Source organism: Nesoenas mayeri (genome assembly GCF_963082525.1).
Source record: "Nesoenas mayeri genome assembly, chromosome: 19".
Taxonomy (NCBI): Eukaryota; Metazoa; Chordata; class Aves; order Columbiformes; family Columbidae; genus Nesoenas; species Nesoenas mayeri.
Window position 1 is genome coordinate 8,183,186 of NC_137568.1, and position 24,905 is coordinate 8,208,090.

The 24,905-nt window shown below is 47.0% G+C and overlaps 1 protein-coding gene across 1 annotated transcript in view; it reads right to left on the minus strand.

Moving 5' to 3' along the window:
• Window positions 1-522: 522 nt before the first annotated feature.
• The window catches only part of DNAH9 (dynein axonemal heavy chain 9), a gene marked incomplete at both ends in the record, with an annotated part of 182,854 nt that continues 158,471 nt past the window's right edge, over window positions 523-24,905 (minus strand). The window contains 7 exons of the mRNA XM_080356760.1: window positions 523-750; window positions 6,701-7,090; window positions 14,211-14,393; window positions 16,885-17,055; window positions 17,830-18,021; window positions 18,484-18,675; window positions 23,046-23,273. Coding sequence (XP_080212886.1) covers window positions 523-750; window positions 6,701-7,090; window positions 14,211-14,393; window positions 16,885-17,055; window positions 17,830-18,021; window positions 18,484-18,675; window positions 23,046-23,273 — 1,584 coding nt within the window. The remainder of the gene's footprint in view (window positions 751-6,700; window positions 7,091-14,210; window positions 14,394-16,884; window positions 17,056-17,829; window positions 18,022-18,483; window positions 18,676-23,045; window positions 23,274-24,905) is intronic.

Here is a 24,905-nt window from a genome sequence, read left to right on the forward strand (position 1 = left end):
TAAGTACATTGGATATTAGTGCTGTTTTCAATATTTCTAGAATTTACAGGAGTGTTAGCAAGAAAAAGTTTATCTTCACAACACCTACTGATTATACTTACGACAAATAAACACTTGTATAGAAAAGAATAAGGTCTGGAGAATTTCACAGGTCACTGGACTATCTAAGGATTCTGGAGAAGGCCACTGACTTTAAAACCACTTTGGATGATGAAAGAGAAATAAACCTTACATTCGGATTTGAGCTTAGCACTCTCTGAGTGTGGAAGACCTGGTGGTGGGATTTTTCCCAGATTTTCCAGTGCAGCACAACAGGAATTATAGGACACTCATTTACAGCAGCCAAGAAGCTGGTTCATGCGTCCCTCTGTGCCTCTGTCACCTCCTTGCGGGCCATATTTAGACTGTGTGCCCAGCAATCAGAGAGATGGATCTTGGGTTCAATCGCAGGATATTATTTCTTTAAATTGTCTGAGAAGGACATCGTTAAGGACTCGTAAACGAGGCGCTCTGCTGGTGAGCCTAGACCTGGAGCAGCAACGCCACACCAGCCAGCACCCACTTGGAAGGATTTTCTCTAGTTTTCAGGTTAAATGTCCACACGTACGTTGGCCCCCTCTGTCGTGTTTTGTACACAGGACACCGGTACATACTGCGGATATCCTGTTTGTCAGCAGGAATGGCTTTGATGAAAATAACAGGCATCGCTGGGGTTAGCTCCTTGAGCCTTGCCTCTGCGATTATCCCGGCCTATAAAGGAAAGAAGACAAAGTCTTACTTAGATTTCCACAATACCCAGCACGCACGAGCCTCTGTAATGTTTCCACCAGCTGATGGTTTTGGAGAGGTGCGAACGTCTTTCCTGAGATCAAGAGGGCGGATGAGTCTTTTTGAGGTAAAGAGGGTCTGGATCAAACACCAAGTGTAGCTTCTCCCAAGGGTACAGATTCCTGCTCTCATCAGATGCTCAAACCACACACACCAGAGTAGGACATTACCGGAGAACGATGTTCCTGGCTATGTCCAGCCACATCATCCTCTGGGAGCTCGTACTCAAGAGCAGAACCAGCTCATGGGAAGCGTTGCTTGTGCTGGGACCAGTTGTGACACCTGAGCAGGGCTCTGGATGGAGATGCTCACTTGACAAAAGCCTCAAAGGCACCAAGCCAGTGTCCCATCACGTCACCAGAATTTGAGCATGACCTGTCTGGGCAATGAACGCACACAGCGTTTTGTGTGGCCACAAAAGGCACCACAGGCCTTTCCACACCAGCAAGGGGGATTCCGAGAGATTGTTTCAGAGGGTATATGGTCATTTAGTAACAAGTCCATATTATCCGCTCCGAAGCAACGCTCGGCAGGCTGCCCAACCCAGGAGAAGGAGAGTTCTGCTGACAGGGCATGAAATGAACAGCTTGTTTCTCTAACTTGGGTGTCTCTGGGAACTTCTGTTTCTCTTTCTGACAACAAAATGCCCCGCACATCAACCCATTTCCAGGAAAGCCTGCAAAATCACTTAATGGTGGTGAGAGAGACCAAATTAAAACAAATATAGAAATGGAAATAAAACTTCTCAGTGTTAAAGAAACTGCCTCTCACTGTGGCTTAGCCTCACGTATCGTTATTATTTCAAATGCTTTTAGATCAGAGTTGTGGGATGAGATTCAACCTCTCGAACAGTCTATTTAGCTCTGCAAATGAGTGAAGAAAAATAATCTCTCTCGCAACACATCTCAGTTTGCTGTACTAATGTACTAATGCCATCTGTTACACTAAGCTATGATAAATCCAACTCCGATGTAGGATTTTATATTTCTGACGTGCTGAACAAACATTAAATAATTCTTATAATACCTTGCAAGGAAGCTATTTATCAAACATTATTATGCACTCTTTTAAAATCCATATCTTCCATTTCTGAGGCTGGATTTTGATCAGATCACTCTTTTTTTTTTCCTGCTGACAATTTTTCAAATCAAATTATAAGATATATTCTACCTATTTCTGGGTTAACAAGAGTTGAAATATTCCTGAGGCGTCTCTATGGAATACATCATTTTGTTATGTCTGGGCTGATTTGCATTTGCATTTTTTATGGCTCTCATCATCAGAAATTAATTCTACTCCGAAAGCAATTTTCCCTGACTACCGGCACAGCACACCTGGTAAAAAGCCACCGTTGTGCACTCAGAGAGCCCAGGCCTCTGATCCTAAAGAATTCCTCACTCCTGCTTGTCCTGGCTTCTCAACAGACAATTTGAAGAGTGAATATACTGTGCTGCCACATATTGATGGGTCCAAAGACGCAAAGCAGTTGTCACAAGCCAGGGATGCTCCCAGACAGGCCCAAATAGATACATGGTCAGGAAATATCCCCCCATTCAGATGCTTTTTGGTGTGTTTAGGGCAAGAAAGATGCTGAAGGGAGTGGAGCACCTCCCATGTGAGGAAAGGCTGAGGGAGCTGGGGCTCTGGAGCTGGACAAGAGGACACTGAGGGGTGACTCATTCATGGGGATCAATATGGAAAGGGTGAGTGTCAGGAGGATGGAGCCAGGCTCTGCTCGGTGACAACCAGTGACAGGACAAGGGGTAATGGGTTCAAACTGGAACACAGGAGGTTCCACTTAAATATGAGAAGAAACAGTAAGGGTATCAGAACATTGGCCCAGGCTGCCCAGGGGGGTTGTGGAGTCTCCTTCTCTGCAGACATTCCAACCCGCCTGGACACCTTCCTGTGTAACCTCATCTGGGTGTTCCTGCTCCATGGGGGGATTGCACTGGATGAGCTTTCCAGGTCCCTTCCAACCCCTGACATTCTGGGATTCTGTGTTACCAGCACAGACGCCCCTTCACCACAGCTAATTTGGGGTCAGTTGGCTTAGAAACCTTCAGCATAGAATCACAGAATCATTTTGGTTGGAACAGACCCTTAAGATCAAGTCCAAGGGTTTTCCAAGTTGTTAATTTTTGAAAACAGCTATAAATAAGAGACTGGCTGTTCACAGCACAATTTACAAGTGTCACCTTCATGGCTGCATTGAAACGTTACCACTGGAGACCTCAGCTTGAGCCACATCCTACTCGTGCCCTCGTAGCTGCCAAATACATGGGCATCGCTGACAGCTGACATCTGCAGGAAAAGGCTTCACCTGATGTCCCAGCCCCCTACTCTGGGAAAAATTTCCATTGGATTTGACGTACCTGGTGCCTCTGCAGAAGAAGGCGGCAAGCTGTGATATTTAGGACTGGACCAGCAGAACTGGGCTGTGCCAGGTCTGTGTTGCAAACTGATGCTGTTTTCATCTGCATCCACTGCTGGGAGCATCTCAGATAAAAATGAGCGGCATGGAAGTGTTCCCAAAGATCTCGAGCTACTTGAACTGTCAAATAAATGTTACCATTGCTCACCACACTGATCTGCCCTTCTAAGCCTCTCTACTGGTTTAAGACTGGTGCTTTACACAGGCCTAGCTTTAGAAAGTACACAGAGACCACAGCTGGTGTGGCTAGAAGGAGGCACGATACGCTGTGCACGGACGGTGCATCTCATCCAAGGACACAGTGCTGTGCTGTCCACACCTGGCAAAGCTTCGGTGGCGCATGTGCTGCCAAACCCACCTCTGCCCATGTCCTGTCACGCTCCAGGACCCGTGGTGAGGAGCTGGTCACACACTTGGCCTCAAATTCTCCATTGCTGGGAGCAAGAGAGCCAGGAATCAGTCGGCCATCTCCCGTGGCTTGAGAGAAAATGTCCCATAGTGTCACCAAACTATCTCTCACTGAGGCTTCAACAGTGCTACAGCAACACATCATTTGGACCCAAAAGAATCCGCTTGGTTTCATTTCTTCTAATAGCTGCCTGTTGTTTTGTAATAAATGTTTTATAAATATAAGACACCCAAGGGCAAACATAAATGTTTAAATAAATAGAAAAATGTGAGCAGCAGAACATAGAGGGAATTTTCAATTTTTGGAGGCGCAATCTAAATGTGAAATATTCTTTTAAAAGTGGAGGTGTTCCCCAGAGGAGTTCTTATAAACATGAGCTGCTGTTCTTATCAGAGGATTAATTTGGAAGGAGTATACAACCCAAAAGAACTGTGCACCTGGTTTAAAAATCCTGCATCCATTAATAGAGCTGCTGCTCACTGCATTACACGTAAAATGAATAGTTCCACTAGGTGGAAATGATATTTCAGTGTGAGCAGCAACATAGGAAAATATTCTTTTCCTTTCTGAAATAAATAGAAGCAGGATACCCAGAGATTATGAATGGTTCTGTAAAAGTAATTGCTCTGTATCTTTCAATCACAAGGAAAATGTAACCAGAAAAACACATTTACTGAAGTCTGGATGGTCTCTGAAGACAAACCTCATTGCTGAACACAATCACCTGCACAAGTTATCAAAGGGATGCAGAGGGCCACGTGTTTCCAAAAAGATTTCTGTCTTTGCACCATCAAGAATTCTCACTCATCACTTCCACCACCACTCGGGGATGGGTGAAACTTGTGCAGGACTCAGCCATTTTGACAGGATATTGTATTTTCTAGTAATGGTGGCAACGATGGTAAAGGAAAACATAACAGCAGCCACTGGAATTTGTGTTTAATGGAGTACTCTGCATGCAAGACCAGGGATTTTTTTAAACTTTCTCTGTACTGTTGTGTCCAGCTGATTTGTTTCAGCTTAAAATGTCAGGTTTTGAGGGTAACAGAGATCTAGTGTTCCCTGCACTGAGGGGCTGTGGTCCCCAAGAGCCGCAAGGGCTTTTGTACGGCAGCAACACCAAAGGCTTGAACAAGGGACCAGGCTGGGAACTGTAGCACCAAGTCTTAGGCAATGGGCTGGGCTGGTCTCGGTTCTGCCACTGTGACTGTCAGTGGAGCCAAACCCATGGAGGCAGGAGATCTGACCTTATACTCACATGAGATCATCACTGAAATCTTCTGACAGAGCCTTTGCCCACGTTCCTGACTGCCCGTGGCTTTCCAGACCCAACGCGCATGTCAAACCATTTCCAGTGAGAAGATGGCCTGGAGCTTTGACCTTCCCAAGGATTTGTGATAAAAGGCACTGGCTGCCATCAGTCAGTGAGATCAAAGCTTTGCCTCATTTCCTATCCTTTCTGGAATACTACTGCAGAGAAGGAGATGAAAAATCAGCAAAGAATATTAGATCTGGCTGGGATACTGTGTATAACAGGCATAGTCTCTCTCCTCAGCATCCTACCACCAAGCCCCACAACGGATAAAGGAGGATCATCAAGGTTAAGATCCCCAAAGAGCTGCCTCAGAAATAAAAGCCTCTTCTTGGGAGAGGATAAACGTGACACAGATAAGTTCTGGGTGACCCACTTTGATGGGCCTTCCCTCTCTCACAGATCGCAGGCAGCAGAAGCATCGCACCGGCTGCACAGAGTACGAGCTGCAGGAATCACCGTCATTGAATCCTCACATGCAGCACAAATTGGGAGTGGCGGTGCCACGGGCCAGGCAAACTGGAGGCCCAAGCCCCGTGGAGATTTGTCAGCCTAATGGCTCTGGCTCCGCAGACCGCACTCCTGACAGCTGACAACTGTCAGAAGGAATGACAGGGACAATCGTGCTCCTCTGGGACACTGCTCTGAGCGGTGCACTGCGAGAGGAGCACTGACAGCGGCCCTTCGGCTGCTCAGTTGGTGGGAATGGTTCTTACCTTGCCTGCCCTGAGACTGGCTGTGCTGGAGCTGAAAGGCTCTGAGACACATCCAGATGGGGAAAGAAGAAGAGCAAGAGCCACCGAGACTCTTCTGTTTGTCCAGGATCAGCCCATTGCTCCCCACGCTGAGTCTGCACCCTGAGCCACATTGACCATACAGGTTAGACCTTCACTAAAGCTTTATTTGGCACCCTAAAGGGGTGGCTAAAGGATGTGATTAATTTTTCTCACAGACCCTATCTATGCAGATGACATTCTGCAGCATCTGACAGCAGAAAGACAGTGATCTGGATTTAGCACATCCCACCTATTAATCTCTGGGGACATGAAGATGTAGGACAAGAGGAACCGGCCTCAAGTTGCACCAGGGAAGGCTCAGATTGGATATTAGAAAACATTTATTCACAGAAAGGGTTGTGAAGCATTGGAACAGGCTGCCCAGGGCAGTGAGGGAGTCGCCATACCTAGAGGGGTTGAACAGACGTATAGATAAGGTTCTCAGGGACGTGGGTTAGTGCCAGATATAGGTTATAGTTGGAATCAATGATCTTAAGGGTCTCTTCCAAACAAAATGATTCTATGATTTGACAAAATCAACAAAGACCCCATGTTTTCTGCCTGTAGTAACACCATGAGTACTGATCACAGTTTAGTCAATGTACACTGCAGGTGAGATTCATGTTGTAAAAACTACATGTACCTATCCAAGTTGGCCACCCTGAACTCCCTTCAGAGCTGTGGAACAGACAACTCCAAGGTGGGATTCACCTGACCAGCTTGGGTACGCACTCCAGGCTGCAGAGGAGAGGCTCATTTTTCACATCTTTACCATTCCTGAAGAGGCAGCTCAAATTACTATTTTAGATGAGCACCTGTCTGGGCTGAGAAGTTCCCCAGGGCACAGTAACAAGCAATAAGGGTATAACATAATAATATATATGTAATATATATGTAATATGTAATATTCTCTCTCAAGAGAAAAGCCTTGGTGAGCTCACCTGTGCATCCCAGCGCGCACCCTCCATGAACAAACCGTGGACATACGCCCCTTCCCGAGGAGGACTGGCAAAATCTTCTCTGTTCTTTTTTGTCACGTCACACTGCAAGGTCATCTTGTCCAAAGGCCACTCATTCTTTCGGGCTGTGGACTGCATGATGGCTGTCAGGAAAGACTGGGGATTGAAGAATCCAGCAAGCCACACAGTGGAGGGTAAGGAAAAGTCTCCTGTCCAGGCCTCCAGCTCCTTGATGCGAGTGAGGAGGTCAGCAAACCATGTGCCCAGGCTGGCCGTGGAAGGGTAAGCCCTCTTTATCCAGGACTCAGGCACCGTGTCCAAGAAAAGGGCATTCTGCAGGTTCTCCATGTCACTTGTCATGGTCAGTTCACCCTGAGTGAGAAAAGATATAATTAGCACTGATAATCGTTTAACCTGAACAAAGCCTGCTTGAAAGCAGAAGCTAGGAAGTGTGGAAGAGCACGACACCCTACACGGTCACTAGTGTTCACATGCTGTGAATTTCTTCACGAGTTTTAGCTTTCAGGAACACCTTATATTGCATATTCCTGCATTCTCAACTCCCCTTCTGTAAAAACACTGCTTGGAGGAAAAGCTGTGTAACAGAGGGACAGCGAACATGGGTGTCCCTCAGTTGTCACAGGGCTTTTTCTATTTGCTCTCATTGACTGAAGATCTTCATAGGGCAGATTTTCAGAGGTGAAAAACTGTTCTCACAGTGCCAAGGCAGGATCCTGGAGTCTCTGATGATTTATTCCCAAACTCTCCAAATGTTTGTTGTGTTGAGTGCTGTCCCCCTCCTCTCCCCCACGTCCCCTCACTCCCCTCCTCCGTTAGTACTTTGCGGCGCAAGATTTTCTTTTTGACTTCACATGCCTGCAAATGTAATCACAGTTTCTTTCACAGCAGGGAAACACACAACAAATTAAGATACGATTCAGCCAAGTGAGATACAGAGAGACGTTTGGCTTTTCCTTTATCCAGCAATTAATTATTTTTAAAGCATTTAGAAACCTGTATCGGTTTCTCCCAGGCAGGAGAAGAGCTGGAACATCACTGTAGGGCCAAAAAGCGTTAATGGACAGCAATGCCAGCATCCCTCTTCAGCTGCTCTGCAGAGGGTCCCCAGTGCCTGCTAGTCTAAAATTAAGAAAATTCCTGCTGTATCAAGCTGAAATTACATTGAATCTAAGCAAGAGATGCCTGGATGGCATTAATCACAGAATCCCAGAATGTCAGGGATTCACATTAATGTGAACTTAAACCACAGGACACACAAGTACAACCTTTTTTCCCATGAGGGTGGTTGAACACGGGAACAGGTCACCCAGAGAGGCTGTGGAGTCTCCATCCTTGGAAATTTCCCAAACCCAGCAGTGTGTGGTCCTGGGCAACCTGCTCTACCTGGCACTGCTCTGAGCAGGGGCTGGACCGGAGCATCTCCAGAACAACTCATCTGTGATCCTGTGACACTCAAGCCAAGCAGTCTTCAAAGACAAAAACTTGCAAATCCGGGCTCAGCTTTTACAGGTACATAATGCCCTTCGCAATTTAAATCTGTGCATGCCTTGTGCTGAGCTAGAGGGATACAACACATAGCATTTCGGAGACTTATAATTAATATTGATCACAGGTTTCCATTATAAATACTTATATTTGTCCCCTCATCATATTGCCAAAATTCATCTGACTTACAATCTCTCTTTGCCTCTGGCTGCGTGTTTTTGGAAAGATTAACTGAAATCAGCGGAGCTGTTGCTGAGAATGAGGGCGAGGGAATTGGGTCAGTCTGTTCACATTAAAAAAAATCCCAACTGTTCTTTCACAGGGCTTCAGTGCCTCCAGCCATGGGGTCAGCAGAGGTGCCCTTTACTGGGGCCACAAAAATCTATGAAGCTTTAGCGAAAGTTGAAATCTGCTTAGAGCAACCCCAATGTTTAGCAATGCTTGTCAGAGTTCAGCAGTTAAAAATCTCTGTTTATTCCTACGCTGACTGTGCCCTGGAGAGCTCTGATCTGCAGATGACACCAACAGGCTACAGCAGGACAGGTCAGAGCTGGACACCCAGGAGACCGTGGGACAGCAGCAACCGGTGTCCTTGTTGGTGGCCCGTGCTGCATCTGGCACTAACAAATGGCAGCGGGCTGAGTGACCAAGACTTCGGGCAAACAAGTATTCGGCACTCTTGGGTTAGCAAGCATTTTCACAGAATCCCAGAATGTCAGGGGTTGGAAGGGACCTGGAAAGCTCATCCAGTGCAATCCCCCCATGGAGCAGGAACACTCAGATGAGGTTACACAGGAAGGTGTCCAGGCAGGTTGGAATGTCTGCAGAGAAGGAGACTCCACAACCCCCCTGGGCAGCCTGGGCCAGGCTCTGCCACCCTCACCATGAAGAAGTTTCTTCTCATATTTAAGTGGAACCTTTTGTGTTCCAGTTTGAACCCATTACCCTTTGTCCTAACACTGGTTGTTCTGTAAACTGACCCGAGCTTGGAAGACAACTTGTCATCGGAGCGGGGATCCTCCGAGCTGACCACACTGCTGCCAACACTCCAGCGGGATGCCAGCTCCAACAAAGGGCTGGAATGACATCCGCCTCCCCCATAGTGTCTTATCAAAGGAGGGAAGGCTGTCAGCTGAATCCAGGCACTGGAAACGGCCATTCTAGCACATCTGGGCTTTTAACAACACTTTTTTTTCCCCTCCTTTTTTGTTTCTGTGAAATTTTCTAAACATCCACAATAATATTGTCTGACAATAAGCAAGGGCAGTAATGTGTCTCCACAGCACCCATCAGTTCAAACAGGAGCTTTGGAAGCCCCCGCAGCCCTGGGATCACTGCTCAGAGTTGCTCCCAGAGATCAGCGGTTTCCCACGCAGAAATCCCCTCCCTGGCAGATATTCACCTCCCAACAGGATGGATGGGTACAATGCGTTATAAACCTCTGCTCCAAAGATGACTTGTTAAAAGTAGTAAACTTCTAAAGGCAGCAAGTATCTGAACCTGCTGGGTTTCCCCATTGAGGACGAATTTCTGGTGGACAGAGAAAATCATGCGTACAAAGGTTTTAAGGTGTTTTTTTGTTTAAACAGTCTTGAAGTTAAAAGCAAGAAATAGGGTTAAATGAAAAGGTGGAAGCAGGACTATTTGCAATTAGTCCTAAAACACAAGGAACAACTATAACCACTTTTCAAAATACACGTCACCTCTGTCATTTCACGTGAGCAGTGACCAGGTGTCTGCCACTAAATAATCTTATTTGTATTCAATTATTTTACATCTGTAGGGAATCCCAAAATGATGGCTTACCTGGTAAAAGGTCTTTAAAGTCCTGGGTGATTTCAAGCACAAGAATCCAACACAAATTAAAGATTTCTCATTTTGGTATTTGCCATGAAGTGACAAAGAAACAAAAGTGCATGAAATCAGAAGTGTAAGAAACCGGCAGTGCATGCTCCATGCGTTTCTTCTTAGGCTGTTTCGCTTTATCTATAACACGCTTTAAGACAATGTACTGACCCACATTTAAAGCTCACACAACAGAAAACCATGTCGTTATCTCATCAGAGGTTCTATGAGCTGCCCAAGGCTGCTGATTCGACCTCATCAGGGGCAGTTGCCGCAGCTTTCTATTGAATAACTTCTACTGAAGTGCTGGTGTGACCGTGTGTGGCAAACAAACCTCCAAGGGGCCGAGCCCTGCACTGGCCACAGCAGGATGCTGAGAACCACGAGGCCTTCTAACAGCGACACCGAAGGGGTTTGCACACTGGGAAAGGGTTGAAAGCGAGTGAAAAGATTGCAAAACGTGTGCGAGCAGTCAAATTGATTTAAAGATGTAACTCTCATGATCATATATTCTGTCTGGTTTTATTTCCAGGAAACAAATGAATTAGCAAATGTAAACCTCAAGAAGGCTTAAGAAAAGCAATTTTTAAAGCCCGCACACTCAAGCATACGTGTTGGAATCTCCTGTGAGGGTTCACAGCATCTGTCACAGCTATCTCAAGTAGTTGTCCAAACAAAATTATGCATAAACATGCATTTGAGATGCTGAATACTAAAGTACATCCAGAATTATTCAAGTTACTTGTTCTCTTTCTTTTTTCAAAATGCTGGGAGTAATTTTCATTAAAGACACCATTGAAGGAAACCCCAATCAGCCTGCAGACATTCCCTCAAGGTGAGCAGACTGTTGTCACAAATTGTTTGCTCAGTTAAGGTTATTTTCACTTGATACAGTGAAATACCCAGATAGTCTTACAGAATTTGGTCTTACTTTATTCTTTTATAATATTTATTATCCTCATTTTGGAGTCTTACCCTTCACTGAAGTTGCAAAATAGAAAATCTGCTGGGAAAAATGACGCAGGGTACAACATTAACATGCAAGTGTTTGAGCCCAGCCTCTGGTCTCACCAAAGTCACCCAGAACAAAGGGCTTTGAAATGCAACATGCCAGTTATTTTTGATGGCTACCAGTCTATTGCAATTTCTCTTCCTCTTAACGGGATGTCTCCTATTTTTGGACCAAACAATCACTTTCCGCTACACAGACACAATGAATTATTCAAAAATTCAAATTAGGTGTGACATTTCCAAATCGCCTTCTTTGAGCAGATAGTCAGTTAAAAACAATAAGACTTGCTTCCTCTGTGTTTTATTTATTCTCTACTGAGATCTGTGGTTCCTGTTATATAAACTCTCCTCCTCTGAGCGCTGTCAGTAAAGATTCCCGAGCCCAGAGATTAACGCGCATTAACAGCTTTCCTAGGAGCTGCTCTCAGAAGGAACAATTAAAGAATGATTTCCCTCCCAAATCGAGTGTGAGACCCAGCTGTCACGTTGGGACAAGGAGCACTGACGACAAAAAGAGCCAACAGCATGGCCAAGCGTCCCCCGGGCCTCCTGCGGTCCCCAAGGCACGGGGAGGGCCCATGGGGGACGCTGAGCAGCGACATTGGTTGTGAACAACATCTCATCCAGCTCTGCAGGGACCCACACACAACCTCTGTTGCAGGAACAGAGTTGCCCACTGCCGGGGTGTCAGACCCTTCAAACAAACCCCCTCAGCACACACTAGAAGGAGAAATGCTAATGCAAACAGATACTGCAGCTCACCTGCTCTTCAACAGTCCCCTAGTCCTGGCCCTGCGCTGTCTCTGCACCACAGCGCTGGTGCTGTGGCGACAAACCTGTGCAGTTGTCAGAGGTGCCTTTTCTGCACATACCATGTCACTGCTTTGCCATGATTTGTGGCAGGGTGTTGGGGAGGAATTTGCAACCTCTGTTATTTTGTCTGGGGTTTATTTAAGCCCATGTATCCACTCATTCCCCCTACCAATATTAAATAGCTTATTCTTCTCCACATCAAATCTAATTGCTACATATTGTCCCAGTTACAATTATATCTTGTTTGGTGCTCCAGGACTGAAACATTAAATCACTTCTGTTTACCTGTCTCGGGAAACAGAATTTTCAATTCCACCTTCTGCTAGAAAATAAAGGAAATCCATTCATAATAATTGACTACATAAATATCAGCCTGGTTTAAAACTGATCGTACATACTGGGCCACCATGAAGCGGATATGATATGTGTCTGTCTTTAATCAAGACAATAAGCATCAGCAGGGAGCTCAATGCAGAAGGGTCTGAGGCAGCACGGACCCAGGCTGCTGGTTCCCAGCGCACAGCTGGGATTTAGGAGCAGCCTAGTCCTGCCCCTGCAGAGCTGCAGCTGCCAAAAACCCCAGAGCCACCCCTAGCACCGCTGTGTACATGCTCAGACATGTCCTGCGAAGATCTCTCTTTGAAGCTGCCCTCAGGAGAGGCCGGGATTGTCATTCGGTCTCCAGACAGGTCCTGCTGGCTCCCCTGTCAGCCCTTTCTGCTAACGGGCTCACACAAAGTAGCTGCAGTTCATTCAAGCCCGATGGTTCTCATGCCAGGCAAAGTATTTCTGCAAGCTGAGCGTTTTGGTGAAAATTTGTCATTCAGGAAATGATGGGACAGGGAATGCCCAGCGACTGATGTCCTTCCTTACTGCCTCGCACCATGAAATGAAAACTACCTGAAAGGAGGTTGTAGCATGGAGGGTGTTGGTCTCTCCTCCCAAGTAACAAGTGATAGAACAAGAGGAAACGGCTTCAAGTAGTGCCAGGAAAGGTTCAGATTGGATATTAGGAAACATTTATTCACGGAAAGGGTTATGAAGCATTGGAACAGGCTGCCCAGGGCAGCGGTGGAGTCACCATCCCTGGAGGGGTTGGACAGGCATATAGATGAGGGTCTCAAGGACATGGGTTAGTGCCAGAGTGAGGTTATGGCTGGACTTGACAATCTTGAGGGTCTCTTCCAACAGAAATGATTCCATGATTCTAAATCATCCAGTGAGCAACTTTGAGTCGATGATGCAGAGAAAGCACCAAGGTAGCACTGAAGCCACCAGCTTTGTGCTGCAGGATCCAGGCAGCGTTCCCCTGCTACACTTAGGCCTTTCCAAGGGATGGACAGCACTCAGCTATGGTGAAGCATATTTTAGGATGACAAGGTGAAGGGGAAGTGTTGCCACGGGACACCAGGGCTGGGCAGGTAGGTCCTCACTCAGCGCAGTGATCTCTGCTGGTTTATCCCCTAAGGGGCAGTCGGTAGCCTTTTATATTTTGTCCCACCAACCGCCTGGGAGGGGAGTCAGCAGATGAGTTCCCATAGCAGCAGATGCAGCCTCAAAGCACAACCCTCCAGCACGTGCTGCTGAACCCAGAAATTCACATGCTACCTGGTGTGTCCTGCCAGCCCCAGAGCTCCTCACTGTTCTCCACAAGCAATGGTCAAACCCGCCACCCAGAGGGACACACACGACACCTTCCTGGAGCAGAGTCCAGTTTCTGACTAGGAGGGAGAAGCAGCTGTGGGTGGAGCAATCACGGACAGTATCTCCGTAGGGAAGGTCCACTCCTGACCCTCTTCTATCAGCAAATGACTCATACGCAGCAAGGGGAGCTGTATCTCTTCCAAAACTTTTGAATTTTTAGGCTTTTTCTCTTATAGCTCTGGACATTTTGTGTCCTTACCCATGAGCAACCTTTCCTTTGATTTCAGCTCAGCTTTTGCTTTTAATGATGCTTTGTTACAAGTTTCCCCCAGTAACTGGGCATTTTGTGAAAAGATGTGATTTTTTGGCTCACCTTTAAATAGGCCATCTCTCAACTTCTGAGTGACCTATTGTTGCTGTGCTGCAGTATCAGGTGGATAGAACCGCCTCTGTTCCCAAAAGCAGTCTTTGCTTTGTGTATCTTTAACCTCTCCCAGTGCCTGCGGACAATGTGCCATTTGAAATCCATCTGTGAACCCTTCCCCGTGGAGTCGAGTTGGTTTTGCAGCCAGCAGTGCTGAGCACAGATTGTGACCCCTTTTATTCCCTGAGCACCTTTTCCATTCATCAAGATTTTTAGGGCAATGCACTTGCAAGCACCCAGAGCTCCTACCTTCAGCCCCAGGTCCAGCTCCTTGAGAGAGCGCTTTATTTCACTGGTGAGGATGTTCATGCGCTCACATTCCTGGAAGGCAACGACGGCGTACGGTGTCCTCTCCTCCACCTTTGCCATCAGTTCTGCGATGTTAAACTCATCCATCAGCTTCTCTAACATCTCTTCCAGAAGAGCTTTCACCTGTGTGCCGAAGGGAAAAGAGAGAGAGATGTCAGTGACCGACCCGTGGATCTTCCCCAGCTGACAGCTGCCTGAATGCGGCACGAAAACTCCATCTGCCAGTTAGTGTCTCCGGAACAATCAGTGTCAGCTGCGCTGGGCATCACGCCTCTCAAAGAGCTTGCCCCATCCTATTAAAATTCAAATGCTTACAAAAGTTAATGTCAGATGAGCAGCTTTCAAAATGATGGTTTAAAAATGCCGCTATGACTTGTAGCGGTCTCCTTGCCTCTTGAGCCTCAAGCCTGTATTTTAATTCTCCAGTCAGATCCAATGCAAGATGACGGACGGGGCTATAGACTGAACTGAGCTTCAGGACAACTGAGCTTATGAGCTGGTTTTCTGTGGTATATTGACAATTATATATGAGGTATATTGGTGATTATATGAATTGTATTATTAATTATATAAAATGTAATTTTAAGCTGAATTTGGCATTTCGAACTAATAGAGATGTGGAAGAAAAGCATAATGAAACAAAATTATTTTCTGGTCGCTATCACAGCTTGATTTGGAAACTTTGTATCTCTAAATACTAAACAGGGAAAGCTCCAATGGAACAAGATGTTTCCAGTGTCTAAAAAATATATAAATCAGATAAAAAACTTTCTGGTTAACAACAAGGCATGAAGCCCCTAATCTTCACAGGATCAGCTGTATCTTTCAGGGTTATGTGGACTGTTAGGCAGCTTGGTATAGAAGTTTCTCATATAACACTTCACTTCTGTGCTGGAATCTTCTGCTTCTTGGGGATTTTTCAGGAACGCAGAATGCACAGTCACAGTTCTATGATCTGATGTGCAAATCTGGGCGTGCAGGTGGCAGAGGCGACCCAGGTTGACTTTATTGCCATGCCCACCAACATTCATATTTTGGACTCTGTACTCCAATTTCCTCCCACTGCTGCTCTTCCAAACCCTCCACACACGCCAGACGTTACCAAGAGGTCGTTATTGCAATCAGCTCCGTGGCTAAAGCTAAAGCTCATCTGGAAAAACTCTTCAGTTGCACCTCAGGTCCATTATAGAAATACTCTAATTTGAAATTCCCCTGCAAATCTCTTTGGCTCTGATTTTTTTCACAACAACTACAGCTCATTTTCTGTAATGTGGCCCCAGAAACCTGTGGGAGTAACTGGACTTGTCTCAGCCTCAGGAAAACGACAGGCTGACCATCTCCCTGCAAGCTCCCTAAAGCCACCCCGTGCTAGAAACCCTCAAACACAGGAGTTAAGAGACAACTCTTAACTCACTCATTCAAGGACCAAGAGAAAGGGATACAGCCAGTGCCAATTATAGCTCAGATAATGGGAGAGTTCACCTCCGGAAGAAAATCAGCCGTGGGAGCATCCCCCAGGCGCAGTGCAGTGCGATGGGGTTTCAATCAGGTTTCTTTTGGGTCGCTTTGCTTCTGAGAGAGATCGCGAAAGCCATGAGGACTCCTGTGTTCCTTTGACATTTTCCTGCCTGTCACCAGGAGGTTGCAGGGTGGTTGTGCCCTGTGATACCACTGCTGGATCACTTGCTGATCATTTTGCTTCTCTGGCCAAGGAGTCTAATTGTATTTCAATAGCAAAAGGACTGGGAGGACAGATGTACTCCCATTGCCTACCAGTGAGCATCTCCTTGGGCTTTGCTACCTCTGGATTGTTACCCACACCTCAAATTCCAGTACGAACTGAAAACTGAACACAGTGAGCACTTCTAAGAGCCCCTTAGGAGAAGGCAGCGAGTTCCCCAGCTCCACACCGAGCCAAAGGAAGCGTGTGTGAAACCACAGACTTCATAGAACATTTCTATTAGGCATTCATTAATTTGCAAAGTCTGAAACACAGAGCTGGGAGCTTAAGACTGCAGAAATAAAAAACTGAGCAAGTGTTGGCTGGTTTCAGATTCTGTTATGGATGCTCAGGCCAGATTTTAATGAGCTGTGAGTTTCAAGAGGAAGGACTCAGATCAGTCTGGTACGTAGCTGCAGCGAAGGAGTTCAGCTGGAAATAAGGAGTTACAAGGTCCCTGGGAGCTGGGTGGGACCTGGTGGCAGCAGCAAGAGGTGGGCTGAGCTCTGGGTGGCACATTGTACCTGTCAGATGATGCGCTCGGGGACCCATTGGTATGTACATCACAGCACGGGGCACAGGGATCGGTGGCTCAGAGACAGTGGAGGCCACAGAAGGTTTATTTGCAGTCTCTTCACAGGGCGATAATGAAGGCACTGCAGTTCAGGGGGTAATTAAAACCCACTGTTCTATCACTGACAATACTCCAGTGACATCCCACCATAGTGATGTTGTGCATAATATGAGGCTAGGGGTTTTAGACACTCAATTTGTATCGAGCAAAGGCAGAACAGATTATAATAAGCAGTTGTGAGAGAAATCTGAGCTAGACAAGGCTACTTATGAATGAGACGGGTATCAAAATTCAACAGCTCCTTCCTCTAATGCTCTCACCGTTTCATCCCTGGTCCCCACTCCTCCTTCGCCCATGCTGGTGTCCCGGGGCTGCATCTCCAGCACGGTGCGGAAGAGCTTCTCGGAGGTCTGGGTGAGGAAGCCAATCTCAGCATTGGGATGGAGACCATACAGATAAGGAGACTCTGGAGGCAGAGCATCGTCTATGTACTGTACAGAGAAATTCAGGTTCAGGTTAGACACAGAGTCCGGGGCACTCTGCCTGTAGAGTCTGCAGTGCTGGAATTATCACCCATCTGAGTAAGTAATCCCAGGCTGATGTAACTCTGCGTGTAGCTGGAGCACCAGCGAACTGATGGCAGAGAGGAACGTATGATTGTTTACAGAACTGCTCCTGCTCCTGCTATGAAAACTCAGTAATTGCCAAAGTTTGCCTTGGCTACATATCTCAGGCCTGGACCTTCTCTAGCAATTATCCACTGTGCATTGCAGCATAATATCCTGAAATCTCTTGTGAGAATTTAGCTTCCAGTAGTAAAGTTTAATGAATAAAATCAGCCTAATGCGCCTATCTCTGCAACTGCATTTGTGTACAAAGAACAGATGAGATCAGTAAGTAGATCAACAAGACCCATCAGTATTTCTCATCGAAACTGATGATAAAAGGAGCTTGAAAGGGCCATTTTAGCAAACAGTATGCGGATGTAATTTTCCAGGAGCCCCACTCAAGTCTCAAGAACTGATACAGTTGTTCTATTCATGCATGAACAGAATGAGCCCATGATGAAGTAGCAAATTATCATTAGACTTGGTTCATCCAAGGGAATGCTGAAACATCTACAGAAAAAAAAGATAATGGGAAATAACAGGAGGTGTGTTGAAACACTGCAGTCCTATTCATTGCCTCCTAAGACAGATTATAGAGCAGTTATGGAAGACATTATGGTTATGTGTATAAACAATGCCAGAAAACAAAGAGCTTACCTGATGATAGCCATTATAGTCCATGTTCCCTGGGAGGGGGAATCCTGGAGCAAGGAGGAATTCTCCCTCCAGCATTTCGGGCTTAATAAATTCTTCCAAGTAGGTTTTGCAAAGCCGCCTGTCCCAGTCATCTGTAATGTGACCTCCATACATAATCTCACCAAAGAGGTAACGTAAATCATCGTATGGGACCTGAAGAATAAAGCAGCAGGAGGGCATGAGGGAGTTGGGACAGCCGGAGCTCCACCGGCCATGCTGTGGAACCGCACCGAGCCCCGATCTGCACAGTTGGTGCCTCCACTTCACCGGGTCAGTTAACAAGTAAACAAGAATTAGGTAGTAGTTAAATCCTGCCCAAGAAAAACTGGATCACAACAGAGATTTCTGTGCAGCTTCCTACTGAAGTGCAAATTTGTTCTAAGCTCTGTTAAACTAAAGAACGCTCTGTATTTTCAAAGAATAAAGACCACAGGCACTATTTGCTGTGGTTTGTGAGCTGATACAGACGTGAGTGGCGCTGAAGCTTCTGATTTCGCCACAAAGGTTTAACAAACTGTGAAGTTATAAAACCAAAACCACCAAGGAAATGGCGATTAAGGAGACTTCCCAGGAGTTTCAGCACAAGGCAGCCCATTTCTGGTCTGATTTACGTACCTTTGTGCTGGCCTCGAGGTAATTATACAGCACGTTCACCGAGATAGTGAGGTCGCCCGTGTTGAAGGGGTAGGAACGGTTCCAGCCTTGGGGGCCAAATTTGCGCCTTTCTGCCACCGCGGCATGGAAATAGCAGAGGGCAAAGAGGATGCTCTTGAACTCGTTCTCCCGGGTGCACATCTCCAGGGTGTCCTGCAATACAGGCAGAGAGGCAGGGTGTGTAAACTCACACTGCCCTCAGGCTCAGCAGCTCTCAGGGCCTCCCAAATACAACAGACAGTGGACAAGAGTGAACTGATTTGCCCAGTCAGTTCATTTCTGCATCATAGACACATTTGCTAATTTTCTAAGTTAGTGCCTTTGCATTCCAAATTCATTGGCAAATTATGATGCATATTTTCTGAATTAATATTTTCCATACCAACTCAAAGCAGCTTTGTACAGGAACACATACTGACAGGCCTGGAGAACAGGAGCTGAGGGAAACATCGCTCTCTGAACTGCCTGAAAGGAGCTTGGAGCATGGAGGGGGTTGGTCCCTTCTCCCAAGTAGCAAGTGACGGGATGAGATAAAATGGCCTCAAGTTGCGCCAGGGGAGGTTGAGGTTGGATCTGGGGAACAACTTCTTCCCCAAAGGGCTGTGGGCCATTGGAACAGGCTGCCCAGGGCAGTGCTGGAGTCACCATCCCTGGAGGAGTTTGAAAGAAGTGTAGATGAGGCTCTTAGGGACATGGGTTAATACCAGAGTCAGGTTACAGTTGGACTCGACTATCTTAAGGGTCTCTTCCAACCAAACTGATTCTATGACTCTATAATTAGTGCACCCACCCAATGCCCCATCACCTGCACGTGCCCCACATCCCATGAGAGACATGGAAAGAGGCACCAGACAGGACAAATGTGCCAGCAGCAGGACATGGACCACGGCACCACGCAAGGCTCCTGCCGAGGACACTGTACCTGGCAGAACTGAAGTCCATCCTGTCCCTTGAATACAAAAGGTCTCCTTGGGGCAGCATTTCTCTGAGCCGCAGGGCTGGGGCCGCAAGGGGTTATCGCAGAGAAGCCTCTGCACAAAGCCAGCCCTGGTGGGAGCTGCAGCAGCTTATTTACTGACACCATGACTTTGAGCAGCACACCAGGGCAGGGATGCGGGAAACTGCTGAAAATCCAAGCAGGAGAGATCAAACACTTGCAAAAAAACAATCTAATGCAGCTCTTTAAAGTCAGCACAGCAATAGGCGCTTCCTTTCCCTTCTTCCAGGTGATGGTTAAAGTTTGAATATCTACGAACAAATAAGCAGAATTGTGGTGTTGGAGGTGGAGAGGCTGGAGCCTGAGTTGTTCAGTCAATGAAAACAAGCAAAGGGAACAGGTCTCCAAAGAACTCTGAGCAGTGCTGGGAATGAGGTTTCAGCAAGCTGGCACCAAGGGCAAGCCTGCTTTATCTTTAAAAATACAGTATTTGACCCCTGCTCAGCTGGGGAGTGTAACAGAGCTTAGAGTCTGTGCTGGAAACCGGGAACCCATCACTCTAAAGTGTGCAAGATGTTGACTGACTGCATAAGATGATCAAGAACATCCCAAACCCTGTTTTCCCCTTGATTAGACAGCACTCTGAGCTTCCTTCATTATCAGAAACCTGATGAAGAAGTGAATCAAATATGTGCTGAGCAACTTTCTCATTTTAGAAAATGTCCCTGGACCTCAAGGGGAGCCTGTGTGAATGAACACAGGTTAGAATACAGCTCGGTCACATTCGGCCTCTCCAGTTGTGCATTCTTCCTCAGCTACAAAGCAGAACAACATTCCCTGCACAGAATAACAGGTCTTCTTTGTAGCTTTCAGCTGAAAGCTAAATTTGAACATCCATTCTGTATAAGGCAGGGAAATGAGGTGTAAAAGGGCCCTACCCACTCACTCCAAGATTTCTGATAAGAGCAATTTCGAAAATGCTAATTATTATGTGATTGAAATGAGCAGAGGCAGGATGAAAACGTTACTTGGGACAAAGGTTCTCTCCTCCCTTTCTCTCCAGGACATTTTGTGGAGTTCAAGATGATGAATGACAGTAGATAAAAATGGAATAATCTTCCCTGACTACTCAAAATAATGCTGTGTGGTGCCTCCCTGCCTCACCCGCTCAGCAACATGAGCTCTCGCACTCCCGATTCCCTCCACACCGATGTCTCAGGGCACAAATTGTTCTGAGCTATCCCCATTTGTCTGCCCCATGGACCAGGGCCTGGGGTTCACAACAGGCTGGGGTTGCTCTTGCCTGGTCCCAAATGACAGGAGGCTGTATGGAGATAAAAGAAAGCGATCCTGCCAGGTTTGCCCTGTGTATTCCCAGCACAGTCATCATCAGAATGAAGAGGCCACAGTAACGTCAGCGCTAGTGATCTGAAACGGCAGTATGAGGGGTGATAGTTCCTCCAGGCCCTTCTGGTTGCGCAGGTTTAACAGCCAGGGTCTTGCTGTGAGAGGCTGGCGTGCCGAGGTAACGGTGAATGAAGGTAACGAGCGCTCAGGGCGGCAGAACGCGATGGCCTGTGTCTTTAGGAAAGGTATCACCATAAGTGTGGGATGTTAGCCCTTAGCCTTTTGTGTCATGCAGAGAACGGGGTCAGCAGAAGCACGGCTGCCTGCAGCAGCGAGACACATGAGGCTCCGGCGCAGTGACACGTGGCTGCTCCCCGGGGACAACGGCACACAGCCCCTGCCCCGCGGCGCCCAGAGCCGCCAAGGGAGGCCACAAAGCGGGCTCGTTCCATCACTGCGTTACAGCTCTAACGCTGATCTCTGCTCTCTGCAGCACCAAGAAAATATTTGCCATCATTTTTACGTGCTTTGTTTTTGTGTGCCCTGCACAAGGCTCGGATGCAGTTCCAAAGAGCGGGGACAGCGGCTGCTGGAACAGGAGTGTGTGTACGTGGTCACCATGCAATACAAGCAACGAGCAATCTGCCATCAGCTGTTCTTCTGTGGGCCAGCAGTTCTCAAGATAGCCTTGTCTGGCAAAGCAAGCCCTCCCTGCAGGGAGATTTCAGATCTAATTTACAACACCTGATGTCAGCAAGGTTTGGAGCTGAATGGCCTTTGGGCACACAGCATCAGGTCCCCCCACACTGCTCTGCAGAGTGATGTGGGATGTGACCACATCAGCAGTTCTGAACCTCTAACCCCAGCTCAAAAGAAGGGCAAAAAAAGCAACATTTAACCTGCTGGCCTCTCCATGTCTTTGGGTGTTAGATGTAATATGTCTTTTGCCAGTGCAAAAAGGAATAACACAGAAATCAAGTCAAAATATGACAAAAGTCTACCAAATGCTGCATTCAGAAGTTTGATTCTGTAAGAAAATAGCCGTTCTAAGGATCATACATTTATGACAAAATTATTAAACTGGGCAGAATCATAGAAATATTTTGGCTGGAAGAGACCCTCAGTTCAATTGTTAACCTGAGTTCAATTGTTAACCTAACACCGCCAAGTCCACCACTAACCCATGTCCTGAGAACCTCATCTCTGTCTGTCCAACCCTCCAGGGATGGTGACTCCAGCACTGCCCTGGGCAGCCTGTTCCAATGCCCCACAGCCCTTTGGGGAAGAAATTGTTCCCCAGATCCAACCTCAACCTCCCCTGACGCAACTTGAGGCCGTTTCCTCTGCTCCTGGCGCTTGTTCCTAGGGAGCAGAGCCCGACCCCCCTGGCTCCAAGCTCCTTTCAGGCAGTTCAGAGATCAGAAGGTCTCCCCTCAGCTCCTGTTCTCCAGCTGAACCCCCCAGGTCCCTCAGCCGCTCCCATCAGACTTGTGCTCCAGCCCCTCACCAGCTCTGTTCCCTTCTCTCCACTCGCTCCAGCACCTCAAGGGCTTTCTTGGCATGAAGGGCCCAAAACTGACCCCAGGATTTGAGGTTTGGCCTCACCAGTGCCCAGCACAGGGAGAGATGCTGCCATGGTCCTGCTGGCCATACCAGTGCTGGTACCATCCAGGGTGCTGGTGGCCACCTGGGCAAACGCCAGCTCATGTTCAGCCACTGTCAATCAACACCCCCGGGTCCTTTTCCTCCAGGCATTTTCCATCCACTCTTCCCCAGCCTGTAGCATTCATGAGGTTGTTGTGATCCAAGTGCAGGACCCGGCACTTGGCCTTGCTGAACCTCAGACAATTGGCCTCAGCCCAACGATTCAGCTGGTCCAGATCCCTCTGTATGGCCTTCCCACCCTCCAGCAGATCAGCACTCCCACCCAGCTTGGTGTTGTCTGCAAAGTCACTGAGGGTGCACTCAAAGTTTTCCGGTATCCTGTGACCTCTTGCAAGACAGAGATCAATCAGGATTACCTGAGTCCTCTCTTGGGAAAATCAATGCTTGGAAAGAATCTATGCCCAGCTCCTGGAGAAGAGAGGAGAGAGTTGTTGGATCAAAAAACTACATAGCACCAATGGACTCGCACATCTGCAGCGTCAGTGCCCATGGACATCACCCTCTCCATGCGGCTCCAGCAGCTCCAAGGTGACCCGTTGGTCGGTCCCCAGTGTGAGCCCAGCTGTGTTCCTACCTGGTTGAAGTTGTCAAGGGCTTTGTGCAGGTTTGCATGCATCCCGGTTGGGGCCTCGCTGGTGATTTTGATGGAGTTCTCTAGGATGCCCTGGGGAATGATGTGGCTCTCAGGGGAGGGTGCCGGCTCCGCGCTGATGAAGATGCGGAAATCCTGGTGGCTGCCCTCACTGTGCTGCTCCAGCTTCTTCTCCAGGGAACTCAGCCACTTGGCCACCAGGTGGATGTTCTGGAAGGGACAAAGGGGACAAAGCTTCATCAGTTCCCCTGCATTTCCACCTGCGCTGAGCAAGCATTGAATGTATCGAATGGCACCTGCCAAGGCTATGCCCTACAAGTTGGTGCTTGCCCCACTAGTCCCTGTGTGCCATTCACAGCCTCAAATATTTTGTCACATTAAGTACACTCGTACATTCAAAATAATCAGTACAGATCACCAGCAATGAAGGAAGCTGCTATGGGGTCATTTGGGTTCTCAGTGACGATGCTCTCCTTGCTGTTACGGTAACGTACGGCTGACTGAGCAGAATTACTTCCCCGGATGTACCAAGCTCAAATGAAAATGTTTGTTCATTTTTATCAGAACACTGAGGACCCTCAATATCAGCTACTGGGGAAAAAAAAGTCACACAGGTGGTTTTTCAAAGACCTTTAACATAAAATACTTATTTATTCATGCAACTAATTAAACATACTTGCCAGGAAATTAAGCAGTACTATGTGAAGATGGTGAAATGAAAGAAGACTAGCTCAGTTTTTCAGCTGGAGTCCTACACAGTGTCGCAGTTTCCAGGCAAGAAAACAGCTTTTGTTTCTTAATATTAGGAATGGGGCAGGTCACACACAGCAGGGATTCATGGGCTAAAACCACCCTCATTTGAAAGCTAGGTGTGTAATCCAAATTGACTGTGTTAATAGGCATTCTGGAAGGTGATTTATCCCATCCAAAGACAGGACAAAGCACTTGCTAAACTTAAATTAAAAGCAGCCGCCAAAAAGATAAACTGCTTGCAGGTGGCAAGGAAATTACATAAAGAAAACATATTAGGGGCTTAGAATGAAAATATATCACCTATAAAAAGCACCAGAAAGGAGCTCTCATGGTTAAATAGCACAGTAATGGGGACCATTAGGAGTAAAATGACATTCTTAGGAAAGTGGAAATTGCGTCTAAATGAGAAAAACACAAAACAGCACAAAATCCAGTCATGGTAAGGCCAAAAAAGGTTTTAAGAAGCAATATTCGCAAAACCATAAAAACTAATAATAAAGCCTTTTCCAGAAGCCAGAAACCTACCAGGGAGCCTATAAAACTGAAAGATGACCAAGGTGTACAGGGAGGAGCCAAGAACAGCAAGGCCACCGCTAAACAGCTCGTGTTTGCAGGAATAGTCACTGCAGAGGGAAATCTATTTCCATTTGTGCTCATTGACTCCTGCTCTTTCACTTGGCGACACTATGAAGAGTGGGGGTCCCCGTCCTGTGCTCCTCCTGCCACCAGGTATTTAAACACACTGCTGAACCCCTGGGAGCCATCACTCAGCTCTCTCAGCCTTTCCTCTTATGACACATACTTCAATCCCTTAATTATTGGAAAGACTCTTAAACTGAAGCAGTAGATAAAGTTTTTCAGAAAAATTCATAAACTAGTAATAACAATTTCCTAGGACTAGACGGTACCCACCCTAAAGAAACTCTGATATGGAGGCGCTGTATCACTCAGGATGCACTAAGCAAACTGGCAGAGACTCTCATAAACCATGAATTAACACACGAACAGCATGAGTTAGAGAAAACCAGGAATCCAAGATTTCCAATCCAAGAACTCAGGAAAAGCTCCTGTGCTTCTGTCTCCTTGCCC